The sequence below is a fragment of the Oryctolagus cuniculus genome, chromosome X (assembly GCF_051225735.1).
Source record: "Oryctolagus cuniculus isolate XC-2025 breed Fujian yellow rabbit chromosome X, ASM5122573v1, whole genome shotgun sequence".
Classification (NCBI taxonomy): Eukaryota; Metazoa; Chordata; class Mammalia; order Lagomorpha; family Leporidae; genus Oryctolagus; species Oryctolagus cuniculus.
This window is the reverse complement of record NC_142888.1, coordinates 85,228,811-85,253,888: the sequence shown is the minus strand read 5'-3', so window position 1 is coordinate 85,253,888 and position 25,078 is coordinate 85,228,811. Positions and strand designations below refer to the sequence as shown.

General features: G+C 44.2%; 1 protein-coding gene across 1 annotated transcript; it reads left to right on the top strand.

Moving 5' to 3' along the window:
• Positions 1-740: 740 nt before the first annotated feature.
• Positions 741-24,351, top strand: PRPS1 (phosphoribosyl pyrophosphate synthetase 1). The gene is made up of 7 exons (XM_002720170.6): positions 741-979; positions 13,741-13,924; positions 14,948-15,046; positions 16,507-16,631; positions 19,224-19,397; positions 22,057-22,216; positions 23,285-24,351. The coding sequence occupies exons 1-7, from the start codon at positions 858-860 to the stop codon at positions 23,375-23,377; spliced, it is 957 nt and encodes a 318-aa protein (XP_002720216.1). The 5' UTR covers positions 741-857; the 3' UTR covers positions 23,378-24,351.
• Positions 24,352-25,078: the final 727 nt, after the last annotated feature.

The following is a 25,078-nucleotide window of genomic DNA, read 5'->3' as shown; positions in this document are numbered from 1 at the left end:
GCTCCTTGCTAATAATGTGCCTGGGAAGCAGTGAATAATTGCCCAAATAATTGAGTCCCTGCTACCCACGTGTGAAATGAGAATGGAGTTTCTGGCTCCTGGCTTCCACCTGGAGCAGTACTGGCTGTTGCAGACATTTGCGGAGTGAACTCGCAGATGAAAGATTCTTATTCTCATTCATTCTCTCTCTCTTTCTCTCTCTCTCTCTCTCCCCCTCCCTCCCTCCGTCTGTCTCTGTGTGCATGTTTCACTTTGCCTTTCAAGTAAATACATCTTTAGAAATAAAAGTTGCTTTAATTCAGCGCCATTCTTATAGACAAAAATTGTGTTCAGAAACGCCAAATCATGTGACTGCTATCCTGATAAACAGATTTTCTTTTATAGGAAACCGTAAATCAGAACCAGGCTTACTTTCTTGCTGTGATGAAGGGGTAGAAAAAGCAAGCGTGGCTGATTTCCCGTTTGCAGAAAGATCTGGTCCTATGCGTCACCAGCATCCCTCCACCCCCTCCCTTCACCCGCAGTCAAACGACTCCACGCTCTGCAGCCGGCTCGCCTAGACCGTCTCGCGCTCCCTGTAGTAGCCAATCAGAAAAGGAAGGGGAGGTAGGCAAGGGGGCAACGAGGACTCCGCCCCCTTCTCCCGATTAGCCAATCCGGGCTGGTGGTGTGGGGACTTTCCTGTAGGCCCCGCCTCCCTGGCGAGGGGTTATCTGGAGCCGCGCGCCAGGCGGGAATCTAAGATGGCGGAGTAGTAAAGCGAAGCGGTTAGCATTGAGTCTCTGGGCTGGCTAAAATTCCGATCTCCGCAGCAGCAGTGATCGCTAAGCGAAGCGTGCCTAGGGTCGCGGGCCAAGATGCCGAATATTAAGATCTTTAGCGGCAGCTCCCACCAGGACTTATCCCAGAAAATTGCTGACCGCCTGGGCCTGGAACTAGGCAAGGTGGTTACAAAAAAATTCAGCAACCAGGAGACCTGGTAAGGACGAAGTTGGGAACCCGATCGGACTTCACTTGGTGCGGGCGGCGTGGGGTAGGGGGATGGGGCCGCCGGGTGAGCTCTGAAAGACTGGGGGAGGGAGGAAACGGGTGCTCTGTGGCTGGCGGGGCGCGCTGGCTGTTTCCGTTATTTTGCCTCTCGCGGGAAGGTCACGTTCATTTCTTTCCGTACGGTGGGGTGGAGTCAAGATGGGGCATAAGGCGAAGCCGCTGGGTATGATAGCAAGGGAACGAGGATAGTGGCTCCCTAGAGCGACGGCAATGGACTGACGCTTAGTGTCGGCCGTGCGCAGACACGTGGCTTTGTCGATTTCGCTGTTGAGCTACCAAGTTGGATTGGATTCGATTCAGTATTTGGAATAGGTTGCGCCGGAGAACCGAACCTACCTCATTCTGAGTCTTCCTGTTTTGTTTTGTTTTCTACAATGTAAGAAGTAGCTTTTCCATTCCAAATTAGTGTATCGGTTCCGTTTGGTATTGAGGGAAACTGATAAGTGTGGCGGGCCCTAAAATATTTTTTTTGGTGCTGAGGACTTCCCTTAGATTGATAAGCGTTGGTTTTTCACGGCTTTCGATTCATCGAGTAATTAGAGCCACGCTGAAGTAAAATCTAATTGATCGGCTCTGCATCCTTAGTAGCCACTGGCTCAGCTTGAGTCATCCAGAAAGTCTCAGGGTACCTTAGTTCTGGAATCGGGTCGTTGACTTTCCTCATTGCGGCGAGTGGTACACAAAATACAAAAGCGCATTTTTCAGTAGTAGTCGATTCTGGACCTGTCTGCTTCCTTTAGTGCTATGTGGGGAACTTGGGAAACAATTTTATACCCGAGTACTAAGATGTTTGAGCACAGATCATGTGGAAGACCTGGTTTTTGGAAAGAACATAGGAACTCTAATTTCAGTTTTCGTTGTCTGGCCAGTAAAACTCTCTCCCCCTTGCTTCCACCCACTACCTGCATCACCCCACTATCTTAGAGATCATTTGGTTACCTGATTCTTTCAATGCCCCTCGTACTTAGTGTCGACTTTTCTGGTTATAATACCCAGGGTCTTGAGAAAGTTCAAGGAAAATGCGTATTATGAAAAACACTATGAATAAAAGATTTTTGTGCCCAAATAAACTTATATTTTAATGCCATTTACCAGGAAGTTTTTGAAGTATCCACATTAGGTGTACTTTGTGTTGTGTTGTCAGCCTATTGATCAAATCAGCGCTGCTCACGCGGATGCAGCCTTCTGTTAAGGGGACAGTTTTCACCAAATGCTCAAATTCGTGAAGATTACTTTGATCATATTGCTCGCTTTTTTTCTTTACACTGATATCCAAATGTAATTCATCTTAGGTTTTTTAGACCCATCCAGTAAAAGTAATGGATAGCTCCTTCCTGGGTTGTTTTGCCACTGATTGTAATGGAAATCGTGCAAACACAGATGCCATCAAGTAGCCAGGCAATGCCTTAGTTAAACGAGAATCACAAGCTGCTGGCTTTAGTTTGGACCACACCACTTTACTCACGGTTTTAATAAATAATACAAAAACAGGACTTGTGGCAATATAGTTAGAGAACAAGCATATTTCTTTCTTTTTTTTATTTTTTGACAGGCAGGGTTAGACAGTGAGAGAGAGAGAGAGAGAGAGAGAGGCAGAGAGAGAGTTATAGACAGAAAAGAAAAGAGAGAGGTCTTCCTTCCACTGGTTCACTCCCTTAAAGGCTGCCACCGCCGGCGCGCTGCGCCGATCTGAAGCCAGGAGCCGGGTGCTTCCTCCCGGTCTCCCATGCGGGTGCAGGGACCCAAACACTTGAGCCATCCTCCACTGCACTCCCGGGCCACAGCAGAGAGCTGGACTGGAAGAGGAGCAACCGGGACTAATACCCGGCGCCCCAACCGGGACTAGAACCCGGGGTGCCGGCGCCGCAGGCGGAGGATTAGCCAAGTGAGCCGCAGCGCCGGGACTAGAACCCGGGGTGCCGGCGCTTTAGGCGGAGGATTAGCCAAGTGAGCCGCGGCACCGGGACTAGAACCCGGGGTGCCGGCGCTGCAGGTGGAGGATTAGCCAAGTGAGCCGCGGCACCGGGACTAGAACCCGGGGTGCCGGCGCTTTAGGCGGAGGATTAGCCAAGTGAGCCGCGGCCCCGGCCGAGAACAAGCATATTTCATTTAGAGGTTTTCTTTGGCCCCAGTGGTTATTAACTCCTTTTCCAAAAATATGAAACTTCTCCTGTGTTGATCCTTCACCCCTCTGCATAATGCAGCACCCCACACTCAAGGCTGTATTGAGAGGGGAGGAGACCGATGGTGTTTTCTACTGTTTGATTTCAATTAAGTCCAACGTGGATAATTGCTGACTGGTTAGATTTCCTTGTTTCTGGCTTATTCATTAGCTTTTTGGTTCCTTGGATATTCAGAAATCTTCCTTGAACACAATCAGATGTGTATATTGTCAATGGAGCTTCCCTTGGAAGTCGATTTTGCCATAGTGCAGAAAGTAGAACTGCTCTCCCAGTAACTCTTGGGATCGAAAGGTTAAGGACAGGGCGACTCAGGGCTGTGGGTCATCAGATGGGGAACTGCAGAGCCCATTCTAAAATAAAAAAAAAAAAAACTTTGCTGTGGCAGACTCAGGGGTTGATGCTGTATTGCGTAGAGAAATGTTCCTTCTGAAATCAGGATCATCCTTGCCTTTTTGGTTATTGAGGAACCATTTATATTTACATGTGTACTGTATATGTGTATTTAGATATGCATACAGATGGAGATTAAAAAGGTATTGGAATCACAACCTGAGTTTGAGTCAGTAATATAGGAAAAGAGGTCTTCAAAAATTCATGGGAAATGTGTTATGAAAAAACTGGATTTCAAATTAATATTTCCACTGAAATAAGCATAATTTAATTTTTCCATGTGCTTTTTTGAGGTAACTTTGTATTTACCCATCATTATTGTAAGGATTAAATGAGATAAAAGTTCTTAGAATGTTGTCTAACACGTACTAAGTGGGGCAATAAATGTTGGCAAGAAGGGGTGTTAATGATATTGCAGAAAATGTGTAAAATAGACAAAAGAAAAAAGGCATCTTTCATAATTCTGCCATCCAACAGAGACAGAGAGGTCTTACATCCCTTGGTTCACTCTCCAAATGGCCACAACAGTAAGGGCTGGGATGAGGCCAGGTCAAAGCCAGGAGCCAGGAACTTACTCCATCCGGGGTCTCCCATGTGGGTGGCAGGGACATAAGTACTTGAGCCTCATCTGCCTCCTAGGGTGCACATCAGCAGGAAGCTGGATCAGAAGTAGAGGCAGGCACGGGATGTAGGCACTCCAAGTAGCAGCTAACCCTGCTATGCTGCAACACCCACCCCTCACTTAGCTTTTAATTTCAAGGCTTTCAGATATGCTAACATTTTTTTCTCTGTTCTTTTCAATATTGACTTAAAAATGGTTTTGTTTATTTGGTTATTCCTCTGTTGGCTGAGAGGGAAAGACAAACTTTCGTTGCCTAGGATTTTCCTAAGAACCTTAGCCTTTGGTTAGTTAATCCCATCTATTTTGTGCTTGCCAACATCTCTGGAGTCTGAGTTCTTGAGATTTTTTTTTAAAAGAATATCATCTGCCTTTTAGATTTACTTTTTCCTTTTTGTGATTCTTAACATTTAATGCCAATTGGATGTACTGATGTGCCTGATGCTAAAAGACAGGGAAAACTGAGGCTAGTTTTCTCACTCACTCAATAGATATAGCTGGTCCTCTGGCCTCTCCAAAACGACCGTGAGAATGATTGGCCCAAAGCCATTTGGAGAACATTCGTTTAACCAGAGGGAGAGAACTAGGAATGTTATCCTCTAAATTGCTGAATTTGGTCTTTCTGCCTAATAGACTGTATTATGAGCAAACAGATTTTAGACAAAACTGTTCTTTCATCAGTTACTACCATAACTTACCTGTTGGGCTTGGAGGAAACCATACAAATATTGTTTAGATTTTTATTGGATTCATTAAGCTATTTATTGACCAAGCTGTACAGGGTACTTCTAAAAGTCCATGGAAAATGGAACGAAAAGACATTTCTTTAGATGCTCAAAAAATTTTTTAAAGATTTTTTAAAAATTTATTTGAAAGGCAGAGCAACAGAAAAATAAAGGAATTCAAGAGTTAATTAGTTTTGTTTCTCTTCAAGGAACTAGCTCTTTGTTTTATTGATTTTTAAAAACATTTATTTATGTGAAAGGCAGGGTGACAGAAGAAAGGAGACAGGGAAGCGGGGGAAGAGATATAAGAGATAGAGATAGAGATAGAGGCTGGCGTCGCGGCTTGCTAGGCTAATCCTCCACCTGCGGCGCCGCCGGCACCCCGGGTCCTAGTCCCGGTCGGGGCTCCGGATTCTGTCCCAGTTGCCTCTCTTCCAGTCCAGCTCTCTGCTGTGGCCCGGGAGTGCAGTGGAGGATGGCCCAAGTGTTTGGGCCCTGCACCCCATGGGAGACCAGGATAAGTACCTGGCTCCTGCCATCGGATCAGCGCGGTGCGCCGGCCGCAGCGGCCACTGGAAGGTGAACCAACGGCGAAGGAAGACCTTTCTCTCTCTCTCTCTCTCTCACTGTCCACTTCGCCTGTCAAAAAAAAAAAAAAAAAAAAGAGAGAGAGAGATAGAGATCAAAGAGGAGTAACTAGGACTTGTCTGGAAGCAGCAGCTCAATCCCCTGTTATATTTCACCTCTTCATATATTGCCTGTCACTTAATATTTTAATTTAGTAATTATAATTTTGGTGAGTATTCATGCTAAAGATATAATGGTTTATATGCAACATTTACAACATTAGGGCATTCTGAGTTTGTGTGGTTACTCTTCCCAGTAAACTTTCTATGTTCTGGCATTATTTACCTGTTAGCATCCTCTCTTTCAGTTTGAAAAACTCCATTGTTTTTTATAATATAGGCTTCGTGATGATAAATTCTCTCAGCTTTGGTTTGTTTGGGAATGTCTGTCTCTTTCATAGCCTAAGGATAGCTTTGCTGGGTACAGTATCCTAGGCTAACAATTTTTTTCCTTTGCTACTATAAAAGTCTTATCCTCCCTCCTGGCCTGTAAAGTTTATGCTGAGATGTCTGTAGTCAGTCAAATTGGACCCCTTTGTATGATATTTGCTGCTTTTCTCTTGCAGCTTAACCCTAGAGAGCTTGACTATAATTCTCTTGGGTAGACTTGGTTGGGTTGAATCTAACAGGTGGCCTTTGATCTTCCTTGTATCTGGATAATTGTTTATCTAGATTTGGGGGAGTTTTCTCTCATTATCCCTTTGAATATGCTTTCTAACTATTTGGCATTCTCTTTTTTAAGAAAAAAATTATTTATTTATTTGAAAGTCAGAGTTACACAGAGATAGGGGGCAGAGAGAAAGAGAAAGAGAGAGGTCTTCCATCCACTGGTTCACTCCCCAGATGGCCACATGGGCCAGAGCTGCGCCAATCCAAAGCCAAGAGCCAGGAGCTTCTTCCGGGTCTCCCATGTGGGTGCAGGGACCCAAGCACTTAGGCCATCTTCCACTGCTTTCCCAGGCCATAGCAGAGAGAATGATCAGGAGTGGAGCAGCTGGGATTCAAACCAGCACCCATATGGGATGCTGGCACTGCAGGTGGCGGCTTTACATGTTATGCCATGGCATTAGCCCTTTGGCATTCTCAAAGCCCTCTTAATCCAGTAGCATGAATATTTGCCCTTTTTATGCTCTCCTATGTTTCCCGTAAGTTGTCTTCATTCCTATTGGTTCGGTTCTTTTTTCCCCTTCCACCTCTGTATTTTCAAACAGCCTGTTTTGGATTCTTTCTGATTCTTTCGTTTAACACATTCTTCTATCACTGTCTTCACTCAGTGTACTTTTTACTTGAAGACTTTCTGATTCATTTTAGTTACTTCCAATCCATCAAATTCCTCTGTTAGAATATTGAACCATTTCTCTTTTTCTTTTCTCTTAAATTCCATTGCGTTTCCTTAAAACAGCTATTTTGAAATTGTCACCTGAGCATTTGGAAATTTTAATTCCTAGATAGTTGGTTTCTGGAACCTTTGCTCTTTAAGTGAAGTCATGATTTCTCAGAAATTCTGAATGCTTGTTGGTGTATGTTGTCATCGGCAGGTTGAAGGACTAGTTAAGTAATCTGGCTTTCTTTGTGGCTGTCCTTCTAGAAATTCTCAGCAGTCTGCTTATTTTCTCTGGGCCTATGGATGCTCTTGCTATTTACTTCAGCACTAGATCACAACCTAAGTTGAGGCTTGCCCCAGGTCCACTGCTGATATGTTTTTACTGGTTCAGTCTTAAAATACTCCCCAAATTCAAATTTGTCCCAAATCTGCCATTGCTGTCTTGTGCAGTATGAAATGCGGACATATCTACAAAGGGAATCTGCTCAGTGCTGGCTTTGACTAGCCTGACACTGCGTCCTCTGATTCCTTGCTAACTGCCCAAGGTTGGGGGGGGGAGGTTTAGAGGCAGCCCCTCAAGCTGGAAAAGCACGCTGAGTGTGTCACACCTGGGTCTTGTATACTGGTGTAAGGATGATTGTGGTAAATGTCAAAACAAATCCATGTCATCAGAGTCGGAGCACAGGGCTCTCTGCCTGATACTAGAAGAAGTCCAGAGACTGTCCATGGACACTAACCTAGGGAGGGAAACTGTTAGCATCTGTCCAGCACTAGATCGTACCAGCATAGTACTGAGTCCCAAGACATAGTCCTGTGGGTTCTTGCTGACTGCCCAAGGTTGGAGAGAATGATAAAGTCTGACCTGCAGCTGGTCATACCTGGGTCTCACAGTCAAAGGGCCCCACAAAGTCCTGGGGGTGTCTGCGAGGCCTGCCCAAGGCAGATAGTGACACACTCTAGATCTCTGCATGATGCTGGGTGAGTCTGGAGGCTCAGTCTGTGAGCATTCTGTAAAAGGTACCATCCTAAGCTCCCTTCTCATGCCTCTTTTTGCAAGATTTTATTTATTTGAAAGACAGAGTTATAGAGAGAAAGAAGGAGAAAGAGAGGTCTTCCATCCACTGGTTCAGTCCTCAAATGGCTGCAACAGCCTGCACTAAGTCAGCCTGAAGCCAGAAACTGGGAGCTTCATCTGGATCTCCAGTGTGGGTGCAGGGGCCCAAAGGATTTGGGCCATCTTCCGCTGCTTTTCCCAGGCCATAGCTGTGACTCTTAAAACAAGGCAACAGGGGCCGGCACTGTGACAGAGCAGGTTAAAGATACCGCCCACAGCGCCTGCATCCCATGTGGGAGCGGGTTCGAGTCTCAGCTGCTCCAGCCATCATGGCCATTTGAGGAGTGAACTAGCAGATGGAAGATCTCTCTCTCTCTGCTTCTCTCTCTGCCTCTCTCTCTCTCTGTAGCTCCACCTTTCAAGTAAATAAATAAATCTGTAAGAAAAGAAAAGAAAACAATACAGTTGGGGCTAGCATTGTGGCGTGGTGGATAAAGCCACTGCCTGAGACATTGGCATCCCATATGAGTGCCAGTTCGAGTTCTGGCTGCTCCACTTCCAATCCAGCTTCCTAGTCATGGCCCAGGAAAAGCAGCAGAAGATGGCACAAGTGCTTGGGCCTCTGCCACCCATCTGGGATACCTGAATGAAGCTCCTGCCTCGTGGCTTTGGCATGGACCAGCGCTGGCCCTTTTAGCCAATCTGGGGAGTGAACTGGCAGATGAAAGATCTCTTTCTCTCAAAAATAAATAATCTTAAATAAATCTTAAAAAAAAAAAAACAGTGCAGCTAGCCTATATTCTTTGGACTGACCACAGAGGTACCATTGTTTTTAGATGCTTTTTTGAGGTCAGCTTTCTCTGTGGGCTGAGGTCATGGTTTACTCAAGTATGTACAAGGTATAATAATCTACTTTTTGTTAAAATTGAATTTTGAGATAATTGTGGATTTATATATAATTTTAAGAAATAACACAGAGATCTAGTATATCCGTTACCCAGTTTCCAGCCATAGTTTTTCTAAACTGTATTTTTTTTTTGCAAAATTATACTATGATGTAACAACCAGCATATTGACATTGATGTAGTCAAGATTAAATGGCCTGTCACCACAGAATCCTTTCTGTTGCCCTGTTGTAACCACATCCACCTTTTCTTTTGCTACACCTTTATTTTTATATTCCCTTTGTCTGGTTTTGGTATCTGAGTAACACCAGCTACATAAAATGAGTTGGAAAATCTCATTGTTTTCCTGTGAAAGACTATAGAAAATTGATGTTTTTTTAAAAAAGATTTATTTATTTATTTATTTATTTGAAAAACAGAGTGAGAGAGACAAAGAGATACCTTACATGAGCTTGTTCACTTCCCAAATGGTCACAATAGTCAGGGCTTGGCCAGGATAAAGCCAGGAACCCCATCCAGGTCTCCCATGTGGGTGGCAGGAGCCCAAGTACTTGGATCATCATCTGCTGCCTTCCCAGGTGCATCAGCAGAACATTGGATTGGAAACAGAGCCACTGGGACTCGAACTGGCACCCCTTTAAGCAGAAGCCTAAGCTGCTGTGCCTTAATGCTGGCCTCTTGTGTTGTCCAGTGAGACTGGTTTTGTTATTCTGTCTATATATTTATCAGTTTTACTAATTTCTCCTAATAACTAGCTTTTTGTTTCATTGACTTTTTTCTGTATGTTCCTGTTTTAAGTTTCATTGATTTCAGCTCTTAGGATTATTTTCTTCCATCTGATTGTTTGGGTTTATTTTGTTCTTTTTCTAGTCTCTTTTTAAAATTATTTATTTATTAATGTGAAAGGTAGAGCTTCAGATAGAGAGACAGACAGACAGACAGAGACAGAGAGAGAGAAAGAGAGATCTTCCATCTGCTGGTTCTATCCAAATGGCCGCACCGGTTGGAGCTTGCCAGGCCAAAGCCAGGAGCCAGAACTTCTTCCTTGTCTTCCACATGAGTGCAGGGACCCTTGGTCTTGGGCAATCTTTCACTGCTTTCCCAGGCCATTAGCAGGGAGTTGGATCAGAAGTGGCACCCATATAGAATGCCAGCATTGCAGGTGGCAGCTTTACCTGCTATGCCACAATACCAACTGCCTCTTGTCTCTTGATAGAAACTTAGGTTGTAGACTTGAGCAAGTAACCTACTTTTAACATAAGAATCCATAGTATAGGGGCTGGCGCTGTGGCATAGTGGGTAAAGCCGCCGCCTGCAGTGCTGACATCCCATATGGGCACCTGTTCGAGTCCCGGCTGCTCCACCTCCAAACCAGCTCTCTGTTATGGCCTCAGAAAGCAATAGAAGATGGCCGAAGTACTGGGGCCACTGCACCCACCTGGGAGACCGGGAAGCTTCTCTTGGCTCCTGGCTTCAGATCGACACAGCTCCAGCCATTGCAGCCATTTCGGGAGTGAACCAGAGGAAGGAAGACCTCTCTCTCTCTCTCTGCCTCTGCCTCTCTCTAACTCTGCTTTTCAAATAAAAAAAAATCTTTAAAAGAAAAAGAATCCGTAGTATAAAACATTTCTTGAATTCAGTGCCTGTGTTATCTTCAGATATCTTAAACTAATGATTTTTCTTTTATTTTGGCTTCCAGGAATCCATTTTATTTTGATGTTTATAAATTTTCATTTACTTAGTTGAGAGGCAGAGAAAGAAGAAAGAGCATTCTGGTCCACTTGCTGGTTGTATTCCCTTTATTAAGGCCCATAGCTGCAGAGCTGGGGCCCAAGTTGGGGCTGGAAACCCAATCCACATCTATGTGGGTGGCAAGAACCCAACCACTTGGGCCATCATCAGTGCTGCCTCCCAGGGTTTGCATTAATGGGAAACTGGAACCAGGAGCTAGAGACAAATATCAAACTCAGATACTCCATCAAATAATGGGACATGGGCATCTCAACCACTAGGTCAAGCACCTACCCTTATTTCCATTTGCTTTTATTTTTCTTGCTTTACAATACTAAGTAACCCCATTCTTCTTTAAAAACTATATATTTATTTAAATGGTAGAATTACAGAGATAGAAGGAGAGAGAACAGCTCTTCCTTCCATCTGCTGATTCAGTCCAAATGGCCACAATGACTGGGGCTGGACCAGGCTGGAGCCAGGAGCTTCATCCAGGTCTCCCACATGGTAAAGGGGCCCAAACACTTGGGCCATCTTCCATTGCTTTCTCAGTTGCATTAGCAGGGAGCTGGATTGAAGTGGAGCAGGTGAAATTGGAACCAGTGCCCATGTGGGATGCTGGCATCACAGCTGGTGTCTTAACTTGCTGTGCCACAACACTGCCCTCCACCATTCTTTTTTTAAAATATTTATTTGAGAGAGAGAGAGAGATCCTGCATCCACTGGTTCACTCCCCAAATGCTTTCAACAGACAGGGCTGGTCCAGGCTGAAGCCAGGAGTATGGAACTCTATCCAGGTCTCCCACATGGGTGGCAGGGACCCAAGCACTTGGGCCATCATCTGTTTCCCAGGATGTGCATTAGCAAGAAGCGGGATAGCCAGGACTCAAACCAGTGCTCTCATGGGTTATGGATGTCCTAAGAGGCAGCTTTAACCCACTGAGCCACAGTGCCATCCTCTAAATCCATTCTTTTTAAAAGGCAGAATCCCTTCAATAGCTACTTAGATTAGAAAGGAATAAATCAGTAATTATGTGCTATATCAGCTTCTTCTGGCAATAGAATTATTTCTGCTGGTTTTGACCTAAGTCCTTTTCCCAGTGCTCCTTGAAGTTCTTTGGGGAGAGAGTGGTAAGGTAAAAGTGATCGTGACAGGCATAGAACAGTAGGTGGTTCCTGAAGCCACACAGAAAATAGCGGGAAGAGTGAGAAAAAGTGCAGATCTTTTATTTAATAACTTCATTGCCTTTTCACTTGAACAAGTTTTTCTCTTCCTTGATAGGGGTTAGTTACCACCAATTTTGACGTACTCCTTGTTTTCTGTATACACACGCCTCACTTCACCTCACCTCACCTAAAGGATTGAGAAAATGGTGCTGCCTTGAGGTGTAACTGAGTTGATTTTTTAATAGGTTATAATTTTTGAGGGGTGAGGGGATAGGTGTTTAGCCTAGTAGTTAAGATGCCTGTATCCCATATTGGAGTACCTGGTTTTGATGCCGGGCTCCAGCTCCTGACTCTAACTTCCTACTGATGCAGACCCTCAGAGACAGTGGTCATGGTTGAAGTGGTTGATTCCCTACCATCACCATCCTTGAGGGTGCGACTAGTTGAAGTTTCTAGCTCCTGGCTTTGGTGTGGCCCAGCCCTGGCTCTTTTGGGCATTTGGGGAGTGAACCAGCAAATGGCAGATCTGTTTCTCTTTCTCTGCATCTCTACATCTTAAAAAAATAAAGTAGATCATAAGATTTTCTTGATAGGGGCCCAAGTATGGGTATTAAAACTTTCATTTTATGGTAAAATATAGCCCTATTCCCTAATTAGAATACATTTATATGGAGTTTTTTTTTGAAAGACAAGACGTTAGTTGGGCCAGAGTAGTTAGCTCAGAGTGAGGGCATGGCTGATGCTTGTTTCTTTCTCCCGTGTATTTCTCTGTAGTTCCACAGTGACTAACAATAGCACATTTACTCTATATCATGTGAATTGCCGGTATGCTAGACATGGTACTGTCTTACATAGGAGGCATCATGACAGAACAGTGGTGATTCACACCTTATGATATCTATTTCTTTTGCTGGGTATGAATTATGTAACTCACAGGTGGTGTGTCACATTTGTGCATATCTATATGATACAAGATATAGGCTCCTTAATGATGTTATGAGCCACTTATTTATAATTACTGTAATTTTTATTTATTTATTTATTTATTGAAAGTCAGAGTTACACAGAGAAAGAAGGAAAGGCAGAGAGAGGTCTTCTATCTGCTGGTTCACTCCTCAAATGGCCAAAATGGCTGGAGCTGCACCGACCTGAAGCCAGGAGCTTCTTCCAGGTCTCCCACACAGGTGCAGAGGCCCAAGGACTTGGGCCATCTTCTACTGCTTTCCCAAACTACAGCAGAAAGTTGGATTGGAAGTGGAGCAGCTGGAACTTGAACCTGTGTCCATATGGGATGCTGGCACTGCAGGCGGTAGCTTTACCCGCTGTGTCACAGCGCCAACCCCTATAAGTACTTTAGATTGGATAGTACTAACGTTATCTAATCTTCACATCATGTCACGTGTAGAAAATGCTAATTTTTGTATAGTGCACATGAGTAAAGTGAAACAAATGGTTCTGGTATAGACGTTCCTTCGGAGGATTTTCTGAAGTCTGAGGGGATCAGTAGCTGGAAGCCATTCACCACATGCTAGTGGGGAAGCGTGCTTTTTAGACCTTACCTTGTGTAGACATCTAGTGTAGTGCTAAAATCTTTTTTTAAAATAGATATATTTATTTACTTGAAAGAGTTACACAGAGAGAGAAGGAGAGGCAGAGAGAGAGAGAGGTCTTCTGTCTGCTGGTTCACTCCCCAGTTGGCCTCAACAGCCGGAGCTGTGCCAGTCTGAAACCAGGAGCCAGGAGCTTCTTCTGGGTACCCCACGCAGGTGCAGGGCCCCAAGGACTTGGGCCATCTTCCCACTGCTTTCCCAGGCCATAGCAGAGAGCTGGATCAGAAGTGGAGCAGCCGGGTCTTGAACTGGCACCCATATGGGATGCTGGCACTACAGGCGATGGCTTTACCTGCTGCACCACAGCGCTGGCCCCCCAAAACTCTTTTTTTAATGTTGTCCTTTGTCCATTGTAGTGTGGAAATCGGTGAAAGTGTACGTGGAGAGGATGTCTACATTGTTCAGAGTGGTTGTGGTGAAATCAACGACAACCTAATGGAGCTTCTCATCATGATTAATGCCTGCAAGATCGCTTCGGCTAGCCGGGTGACTGCAGTCATCCCGTGCTTCCCTTATGCCCGGCAGGATAAGAAGGATAAGGTGGGTGGGAATAAAATCTTTTTTTAAAAGATGTATTTGTTTATTTGAAAGGCAGAGAGAGACAGAGAGAGATCTTCCATCTGCTGGTTCACTCCCCAAATGGCCATAATGGCCGGGGCTGGGCCAGGCCAAAGTCAGGAGCCAGGAACTCCATCTAGGTCTATCGTGTGAGTGGCAGAGGTCCAAATACTTTGGCCATCTTCCGATGCTTTCCCAGGCATATTAGCAGAGAGCTGGATCAGAAGTGGAGCAGCCTGGACTCAAATCGTTGCTCATGGGATGCTGGCATCTCAGTTGACAGCTTAACCCACTGTTCCACAATGCTGGCCCCAGAATCTGTGTTAAACAGGGAAAGCAGAAACAACTTGCCTGAAGTCCCCACCCCCACCCCCCAAAATCTGTAGCCATCAGATACATAGTCGTAGGGTATTTTTAAATAGATATTACCCTATCTTCAAAATAGCAGACATAATTGGTTTATATAAAATAACACATTTATAGTCTGTTTTATTCAAGTCATACATATGTGATTTTCAGTTAGCTCACTGTTTTTTTAAAAAAGATTTATTTATATGAAAGACAGTTACACACAGAAATCTTCCATCTGCTGATTCACTCCTCAAATGCCCACAACATCCAAGACCGGACCAGGCTGAAACCAAGAGCCAGGAACTTCATCCTGGCCCCTGCCTGTGGGTGGCAGGAACCCAAGTACTTGGGGCCATCTTACACTGCTTTCCCGTGTACATTAGTGGGAAGCTGGATTTTAAGCAGAGTAGCTGGGACTCAAATGGGCTCCCATATAGGACGCTGGTGTCACAGGTGGTGACTTAACCCGCTAAGCCACAACACCAGTCCTGTTCTAGATTATAAGCTGTTCAAAGGCAGTGGTCATATCCGAATTTCTTGATAGTACAGTGTTTAAACATAGTAGGTACATGATAAATAAATGTTTCTTAAGCAAATGAATTGCTTTTTGATTTGGATTTTTGGTTTTCCTTTAATTTCCTCCCCTCCATCTAGAGCCGGGCTCCGATCTCAGCCAAGCTTGTTGCAAACATGCTATCCGTGGCAGGCGCCGATCACATCATCACCATGGACCTACATGCATCTCAAATTCAGGTATCAGTGGAAGCTAAGTACTGGGAGTTAGAAAGGTGGGGGGAGAGGATTGATAATCCTGAAGACTGCAGAGAAGCCAAAAATTGCCTCAGAACAGCCCAATAAACACCTTAAGCAAATTTTATAATCTTAGTTATTTGTGGTGGTTAGACAAGGAGGCAGTCTGGCACTACTGCGGAAGCATGGGCTTTGGGATCAGACCTTGTCTGAATATTGGCCTTATACTTAAGGTTTTGTAACCTTGGGCAGGTTATTATTACCTCTCTGAACACTTGTTTCATTATTGTGAATTTAAAATGGTATTAAATTTGTACTATAATGCCTGGTAGGGTAATGGTAAGTTCTCAATAAATGGGATATGTTATCTTTATTGCTCATGTTCAGAGTGTTAAATTGAGAGCCACAAATGTTGAAAACTACTTGCTAGTTTATGCTAGTTGCATAGTAAGGAGAGTGAAACACCACCTCTATTTTGTACTTTTAGAAGAGGTTTTCACATCATTATCACTTAGATTTGTGGCAATCCAGTGATTACATAGGACAGGGGATTTGTACCCATTTTATAGAATGAGAACAACTTAATCGAAAAATATAACTAATTTGTATTAACTAGAATTAAAACACAGACATCCTTCTAGTTATTCTTTATGACCATTTATTATGAATAGCTTCCATTAAGTTTATATACCCTAGCATCTCTCTAACCAATTCAGCAGTTAGCTTTTATGCCTGAACACATCAGACCAACATATAGAGGCATGGAACATGGTTTATTAGCCTATGAGTCTGCGGGTTACCCGGGCAGTTTTGGTGTTTTTTTTTTTGTTTGTTTGTTTGTTTGTTTTTTTGACATGCAGAGTTACACAGAGAGAAAGACAGAGAGAAAGGTCTTCCTTTTCCATTGGTTCACCCCCCAAAATGGCCGCCGCGGCTGGCGCACTGCGGCTGGTGCTCTGCGCTGAGCTGAAGCCAGGAGCCAGGTGCTTCCTCCTGGTCTCCCATGCGGGTGCAGGGTCCAAGCACTTGGGCCATCCTCCACTGCACTCCTGGGCCATAGCAGAGAGCTGGACAGGAAGAGGAGCAACCGGGAAGGAATCCGGCGCCCCAACTGGGACTAGAACCCGGGGTGCTGGCGCCGCAGGCAGAGGATTAGCCAAGTGAGTCATGGTGCCAGCCAACCCGGGCAGTTTTTATGATCTCGGCTGAACTTGGCTGTTCTTCACCAGGGCTTGCTTGTGTTCCTATGGTCACTTTGGGTTGGCTTTGCTGATCTTGCCTGGGGTCTCGCAGCCAAGATTCCAGAAGGCTGTTTTTACACTCTACATACTGAGCATGCCTTCCTATTAGTTTGAATGGCACAGTGAGATCTTCTCTGGGCAAGTTACTCCTTTCTTTGTGTTGGGATTTATAAATGGAAGAGGAGGAAAATGAAGCAGAACTGATTCAGCTTCCTCCTACAGGGCTTTTTTGATATCCCAGTCGATAATTTGTATGCCGAGCCAGCTGTCCTGAAGTGGATCAAGGAGAACATCTCAGAATGGAGGAACTGCACAATTGTCTCACCTGACGCCGGTGGAGCTAAGAGGTGTGATTGAGATGAGTATTGTTCCGAATGTACTAGAAAAAATCTTTCAGGCAATTATGTGTTAGTCCAGTTTTTCGTTATTATAACAAAACTGAATCTACCTGAATCAGCTTAGAAAGTTTGTTTAGCTACACTTTGGGAAGTTCAAGAGCAAATGGCATGGTGCAGGCTTTGGCTCTGATGAGGGATCCCTGACATCAAATGGTGGGGCATGTACCCAGAAAGGCTCACAGTGTGAGCCAGGAAATGGGGAGGGGGGCAAACTCTGACTATTAAAACCAACCTTCTTATGAGAACTGCCTTCCTGCATGTGCCTTGGTCACCTGTGGCTTTCCCGCCAGGCCCCATCTCCTAAACATGCCACTTCTCCCAGCAGTGCCACCCTGCCTACTGGGCCTTTGGGGGAGCATTCTACTTGTAAGCCATAGCAGCTATGTCAGAAAATAATTTAATTTTCCTTTTTCATCTGAGTGGCAGTTTTTGAGTATTTCAGAATGGATGTCCCAGGAGTTGGGACACGGATTGGATGTGGTTTTACTCACTCCTCTTTGACTGTCTGGAGTCGCTGCTTGGTGGGCAAGAACAAAAAGGCGCCCTAAATAGTCATGGTGTTTTGAGTGTGGCTATAAGCCACATTAGTAACTTGGCACTACAGAGCTAACACTGGTTATAAACCTAGTTAGAGAAGTAGGAAATTTGGCCATTCTAATGAATGGCTTACTAGCAGAAAAGTTTTACACACTTCTTATAATGCTGATGGTTACACCATTTCAATCCTTGGGATTTAAATATTATGCAAGAAAGAAAATACTAAAGCACAGACCTTGAAATCTCAGACCTTAAAATTTGAAACAACTGATTGCCAAGGATTTCCAGTTGTAGTGCTTTATAACTCGCATGGCACAGACTCCAGGCTCCTGATTTTGTTAGTGAATTACTTGCTAGTGTGCATTCAGAAGTTTGACACTTGTTCTTCCAGTTGTGGAAATGGAATGAAGAACTGCAAAACGCAGATGATTAGGAAAAACTAATTGAGAACTTTGTAAAGGCCATTCAACTCTTAATGTCTGCTTTCCATGACCCCTTGATTTCAATAACCTCAGCAGAAAACAGATAAGCTGTGAACTTGGGTTCTGTTTTCAGTCAGATGGTTGGTTTAGTGAGTCCCTCAGTAGTACTAGAATCAGCCTGAAAAACATCCCCCTACTGGCAGTTGTCATACTTGCCTTCATTTGTTGAGCATTATTTTATATATTGCCATGGGACTTAGAAAAGTCATGTTTGAAATAAGCAGAATTTTCTTTCCAAAGTTACACACAGGAAAACTGCTTTCAATAGATGATTTATTGCTACTTGATGATTTTTTCATTATAATTATCTGACAGTGATTGAGTATTTTCCAAATGAGTCCCTGTCACTTCTGTTTTGGCAGGGACTGGGGAGTAGGTAGAGAGCCCCATGCATTGTGATTTGCACAGTAGTAGTTCTCCACTCAAGGGATTAGGGAGCTACTTTTCTAGTTCTTTTTATGCTTTTTGATCTCTGAGTTTCCTGACCACTGAGTGTGGATAATTTGAAACTCTTGAACTAACTGATCATGCATCTGCCTCGGATAAGTAATCATTCCAAGCAGATTGGTCAGTATAACATTATGTACCTAAGCAGAGTAACAAGTAACAGTACATTTAGATCAAGGTACAAATGTCACCTAGGTTGTGGTTCAAACCTTATTAAGGTGGCAGGCTTTTCTGCTCTCCAGAAAAAAACCTCAAATGTGTGACTGGGGCCACAAGGGAAGTATGACATAATGCAATAGCTGGATCAGTGTTACCTTTAAAATCAAGACAAGACCCAAAGCACGGGCCTCTTCTTCACGCATGACGAGGATGACACAGGATAGCATGGAGGTACAGCCAGGGCAGCTCACTGTCGTTTATGCTGGGGGATTGATGCTTCAGTGACTTATGTGTGGCACATTATCACATTACATGTGTGGCATTTGTCTTCTGTGCCACTTCTTTGACTAGTTTGGCCTGAACAAGAAAAAAATAAAATTCTCTTTTCACTTGTGCTATCAAGTGAGACACAGTCTTTGGCTAGTTAATTGTCAAAGCTTTCTTTCTGGAATTTGTAAAAGGGACTCGCAGGCTTGGTGTCTAGGTACACTGGCAGTTGGATATTTTGTCACCATCACCAAGCGCAGCTAGGGAGGCATGGGTATTGGAATGTATTGGATATTGCCCCTCTGTCACCTCACATACCACACCTGTGGTCACAAGTGTACCTTAACAGGACTGTCTGTGCACTTCCATTTTTTGCTTGGATGTGTAGCACTTGTACATATTTATGGGGTATGGTGTGATACTTCGAGACATTATACAACAAATCAGCAAATCAGGATAATTAGCATTTCTGCCTCCTTATCATTTCTTTGTTAGGAGCTTTCAAGGCGCTCTCGTGCCAGTTCTTCAGAAAATAAATGATGGGGTATTGTGAACCGCAGTCACGCCCTGGTGCCGTGGAATGCCAGAACAGGTCCCTCCCATGGAACTGACATATGTTTGTAACTTTGAACCCCCCCTTGTTTTGCAGAGTGACCTCCATTGCAGATCGGTTGAATGTGGACTTTGCTTTGATTCACAAAGAGCGGAAGAAGGCCAACGAAGTGGACCGCATGGTGCTGGTGGGAGATGTGAAGGATCGAGTGGCCATCCTTGTAGATGACATGGCTGACACTTGCGGCACAATCTGCCATGCGGCTGACAAGTGAGTGCAGAGTGGTGGGGCTGAGGGTTAGAAGTGAAAAGTTAGCAAGTGCTGTCTGAATGCCCTTCAGCTTGCCAATTCTTTCTGAGGGGTTAAGTAGCTTTTGGAGATTTTCATCACTCTGGGCTTGAATTATAATACTTATAAATTGTGTTGTTTTTTATATGTTCTTAGTTTTGTTTAAATATTGATTAGACTATATAGAAGAATTTACCACTTTAACTATTTTTAAAGATCTATTTGAGGGGCCAGCACTGTGGTGTAGGGTAAAGCTGCCGCCTGCAGTGCTGGCATCCCATATGGGCACCGGTTCGAGTCCCAGCTGCTCTACTTCCAATTCAGCTCTTTGCTATGGCCTGGGAAAGCAGTAAAAGGTGGCCCAAGTCCTTGGGCTCCTGTACCCATATGGGAGACCTGGAAGAGGTTCCTGGCTCCTAGCTTCCGATCAGCACAGCTCTGGCCGTTGCAGCCATCTGGGGAGTGAACCAGCAGATGGAAGACCTCTTTTTCTCTCTGTCTCTGCTTCTCTCTGTGTATAACTCTGACTTTCAAACAAATAAATCTTTAAAAAAAATCTATTTGAGGGACTGGCACTGTGGCGTAGAAGGTTAATAAACCTCTGCCTGTAGTGCCAGCATCCCATATGGGTGCCAGTTTGAGTCCTGGGTGCTCCACCTTGATCCAGCTTCCTGCTAGAGTACCTGGGAAAAGCAGCGGAAGATGGGCCAAATGCTTGGGCCCCTGCACCCATGTGGGAGACCCGGAAGAAACTCCTGGCTTCTATCTGCCCCAGCCCCAGTCATTGTGGCCATTTGAGGAGTGAACCAGCAGATGGAAGATCAATCTTTCTCTGCCTTTTAAATAAATAAATAATTTGAAAAGCAGAGGGAGAGAGAAAGAGAGAGATCTTCCATTTGCTGGTTCACTTCCCAAATGCCCACAGCAGTAATGTCTAGGCCAAGCTGAAGCCAGGAACCAGGAACTCCAACCAAATCTCTTATTTGGGTGCAGGGGCCCAAGCAGTTGGGCCATCTTTCCCTGCTTTCCCAGGCACATGAGCAGGATTAGAAGCAGAGCAGATGGGATTCGAACTAGTGGTTCAGCATAAGATGCCGCACAGTGCCAGCCCCCATGTTAAATTGAATGATTCAGTGGCATTGAATTTCACAAACATTGTATAGCCATCACCACTCTTTCTAAAAGTGTTCTTAATTATCCTGATTACTTTGACAGTTTATTACAACAAGTTAAGGTGGAATTCCAGAGATCTGAACAAACAAAAAATGTACTGTATATGTGCAGGTACTTCAAAAAGTTCATGGAAATGGAATTAATAAGTTTATTTTGATGAAAAATTTTTAAAAATCTATCTTTAATTTTCTTTAATTTTTTGTGAACCTTTTGAAAGGCTTCTCATTTATGGATGTCAACATTTTTTACATCAAATAAACTATTGCTTATTTATTTGAAAGGCAGAGTTAGAGAGGGAGAGATAGAGATCTTCCATCTACTGGTTCAGTCCCCAAATGGCCACAATGGCCAGGGCTGGGCCAGACAGAAGCCAGGAGCCAAGAGCTTCTTCCAGGTATCCCATGTGGGTGCAGGGATATAAGCACTTGGGCCATCCTCTGCTGCTTTCCCAGGTGCATTAGCAGGAAGCTGGATCAGAAGTGGAGCAGCTGGGACTCAAACTGGTGCCCATATATGAGACTGGCATGACAGGCAGTGGCTTAACCCACTGACCACAGCGCTGGTCCCCAAATAAACTTTTAGACCAATTTCCAAGGACTTTTTTTTTAGATTTATTTATTTGACAGTCAGAGTTACACAGAGAGAGGAGAGGCAGAGAGAGAGAGAGAGAGAGAGAGAGAGAGAGAGAAAGGTCTTCCATCCACTGGTTCACTCCCCAATTAGCTGCAATGGCAGGAGCTGCGCTGATCTGAAGCCAGGAGCCAGGAGCTTCCGGGTCTCCCATGTGGATGCAGGGGCCCAGATACTTGGGCCATCATCTGCTGCTTTCCCAGGCGCATCAGCCAGGAGCTGGATCGAAAGTGGAGCAGACAGGGATTACGAACTGGTGCCCATATGGGGTGCCAACACTAGAGGCTACACTTTAACCTGCTACTCCACAGTGCCGGCCCCAGGATTTGCTACAGTTGATTAACTCCCTGAAATTCCAGTGGCTTAACATGGTGGTTTCTTTATTGTCCATGTCCCACATGTTCACACTGAACTTACTTTCTCTAATTAATAGTTGAGTGACCCAGACTTAAACATCATCAGGCCACATCTTTTTAACACGTGGCTTCCAAGACTGCCTCACAGTGAGATTTGTGCCCTCGTAAGAAAACACTGGAGGGCACTCTCCCCATGCTTGAGGACAAGAGGCGGTCATGTGGTGTGGGCACACAGCAAGGTAGCCGGCATCTACAAGCTGAGAAAAGAGGCCTCAGAATGGAATGTACTTTCTCTGCACCTTGGTTTTAGAATGCCAGCTTCCAGGACTGCAAACAATAATTATGATTCAAGCCACCTGCTCTGTGGTCTTTTTTTTTTTTTTTTTGACGGCAGCCCACACAGACTAATACACTCCTTCTCCCTTACTCACATTATTTTCTGACAAGTAAGATTAATCCAAATCAACTCTTTTTTTCTCTAGACTTCTCTCAGCTGGAGCCACCAGAGTTTATGCTATCTTAACTCACGGAATCTTTTCTGGTCCAGCCATTTCTCGCATAAACAATGCATGCTTTGAAGCAGTAGTAGTCACCAATACCATACCTCAAGAGGACAAGATGAAGCACTGCTCCAAAATACAGGTGAGCTCAAGACTCTGACAAAACAGGCCTTCACAGAGGGTCAAAAAGGTGTTTATGTTAGGCAGATTAGGTGTCTGGATTAAAACAATCACCTGTTTAAAAGTTCCGATTGCTAGACCTCACCACCTGTGGGGGATGGGAGATTCTATGCTTAACAAGTCCTCCTAGTGATTTGTTACACATTACAGTTTGCAAGTCCATGCTTTATAGGATGTCTTTGTCTTACTCTTAACCTCTCACCTCTTGTAGACATAATGTGATCCTTTAAGCTGATTGTATACTCCCTATGATTTTCGTGTTTCTCAGAGTATGCCCTTGATCTACAATTCTTGTTAAAATGTAGATTCCTTTGCTTCATCTATCTGAGCCCCTGGACCCAATATTTTAAAGTGAAGTAGTTCCCCAAGTAGTTATTAGACACTAAAGAACAAGGCCTTGCTCATGTATAGTAACCCGATAGCTTTCTGAAATTATATTTATGTATAGTTGGAGGATTATTGTCATTCAGAAGGAATTCTTTTTAAAAAGATTGATTTATATATTTAGTTGAAACAGAGAGAGAGAGAGAGAGAGATCTCTTCCATTCATTGCTGCACTCCCCAGATGACCACAACAGCCAGGGCTGGGCCAGACCAAAGCCTTGAACTTCATCTAGGTCTCCCACATGTCTACCTTCTGCTGCTTGGAAGATGGAGCAACCAGTGCCCATAGGGGAAGCCAGTGTGGTAGGTGGTGGCTTTACCCACTACACCACAGCACTGGCCTCTCAGAAGGAATTCTTTATCAGGTTCAACTCTCTTTCAATTCTTAAGGATTTCAAAATGGCAGCCCACCACCCTGTTGATGATTCCCAAGTGAGTTTTTCCTCTATTAGTGTCTTGATTGATTACCTAATGGTTAAGTTAAAAAGAATATTACAAGGAGTAGTTGAGCGCAGGTTCGGGAGGGGGAACTGCCTAGCGTGGCAGTTTTAGGAGGCAAGGCACCTGCTGTGCTCACCCTGCGTCCATGAATGTGCCAGCCATCTCTGCATGTGGTACTGACCTGCGGCCTTCCTTCCCTTTCTAGGTGATCGACATCTCCATGATCCTTGCTGAAGCCATCAGGAGAACACACAATGGAGAATCTGTTTCCTATCTGTTCAGCCATGTTCCTTTATAATAGTGTAACTTCTGAGGCTTTTTCAAAATAAAAACCCCCACCCCTTGTTTTGCCCTTGGTATTTGAAGACACCATCAGCGAAGACTCAGCTTGCTCCCAGCGTAGTTGTCTACATCCCATATCGGGTATATTAGAGCTTGTCCTAAAACGGGGGAAGACAGATTGAGATGACCTGCCAGGACTTCCCACCTGCCTCCTCTCACTCTGGCTCCCCTGATAAATTTGTTGTGAGCTTTTGCAGCCTTAAGTACAGCTCAGCTGCTGCAAGGGTTCAGACTTTTGAGGGCGTTATGCAGGGACCTTTGATGTGATGGCGGGTGCTCAGACTACTTTGCATGTGAATGTTTCAGGCTTGCTTTATGTCCAGAACAGTTAGCAACAAAGCCAACCCCTGTACAGGCTCTTCAAGGTGTATAAGAGCCCTGGGCAACCCTAAACCCAGCCTGGGAGCTGAGCAGCCTGTAAGGACAGAGCAGGCAGCTCAACTCAAGCAGCTGTTAGGTAGGATCCGAAGCAGGGCGGGATAGCCCAGTTCTGCAAATGCTTCTTGGGAGGAAGAAGCCTGACCCATCACCATCTTGCTTGACTGTGTAGCTTCAGTTCTATGTATCTGTTCCTTTTGGTTTTGGCTTTACCGTCAGCCATATTTTCCTTTCTCCTGGCCAAATATACTCTTGGGCCCAAGTGATCATTTTACCATGTCTTCTGGAAAGAAAACTTAAATTCCTTCTTTGTAACTGCTCACATTCAGATTAGATGATTTTGCCATAGTTTGATCTTCCTTAGCCTACTACCACTGTGGTCGTGGGTTTTAGGTGATATTGTAGTGCCTTTTGATTAATTTAAGTATTTAATTGTCATCTTCCTTCCTTGGATCTGTTTGGCCTCTCAAGTGACCCAAGATATCTGTTTAAAAGATTGATGTGATTATTGTCTCTTTTTAGATGAATTTAATAAAACGTCTGTATGTGTGCTATTTGGAGTCTGTATCATATCCATCTATATTGATCTCTTCTGCTAATGATTTGGTTCAGATATCTTCCTAACCAATGACACCTCCTACTTCCTTGTTTTCAAACTATTGTAGCTACATTAAGCCAAGAAAAAATATTAGCAGCACTTTTATTCATGCTAAAACTTTAAGACGTCCGGGGTTTCCTGCGAATGAGGTACAGCGCAATTCTTTCTGTACACTATGCATGAATTACAGGGAGGAGAGTTGTTTCTGTGATTTATTCATTTTGAACCAGTTTTGCCACATGATAGTTTCCCTCCATTCATCAGTTGTTGACGTAGGTTTGGCATTTAATTTCAGCTCTTCCAAATCAAAACGATTTTGAGAAGGTAAGCATGCAACACTTAAGAATGAATTATAATGCATTCCAGAACTTGAAGTGTTTCCTTGCACAGCATCCAACAAGGGTATTCTGTTCCTTTGGGAAGCTCTGTGCTTCTGGAGGTTAATGAAGAGTGTGCCTTGATTTTTGAAGCCTGAGCCTGCTTTTGTTTAGTTTGTTTTTGCTTTTGTTGGGAAATGGGATATCTACAATAAGCCTTTTGGCAAAAGTGATTAAGAGGGACTGAGGTAACTCAGGAAAGGAGTGCCTCTTGCCTTCTTTCATCTCACATCTTTGCTCTGGGTGAAGTACCAATGCCTTCACCTGCTGATTGCAATAGTTCCCCCTTTATCCACTGAGAATA

Excerpts from the sequence above, each read along its gene's own strand:
- PRPS1 (XM_002720170.6), top strand. The coding sequence starts at position 858 with ATGCCGAATATTAAGATCTTTAGCGGCAGCTCCCACCAGGACTTATCC. Across the intron at positions 15,047-16,506 it reads TACATGCATCTCAAATTCAG|GGCTTTTTTGATATCCCAGT; the intron begins GTATCAGTGGAA and ends TTCCTCCTACAG. Across the intron at positions 22,217-23,284 it reads AGCACTGCTCCAAAATACAG|GTGATCGACATCTCCATGAT; the intron begins GTGAGCTCAAGA and ends TTCCCTTTCTAG.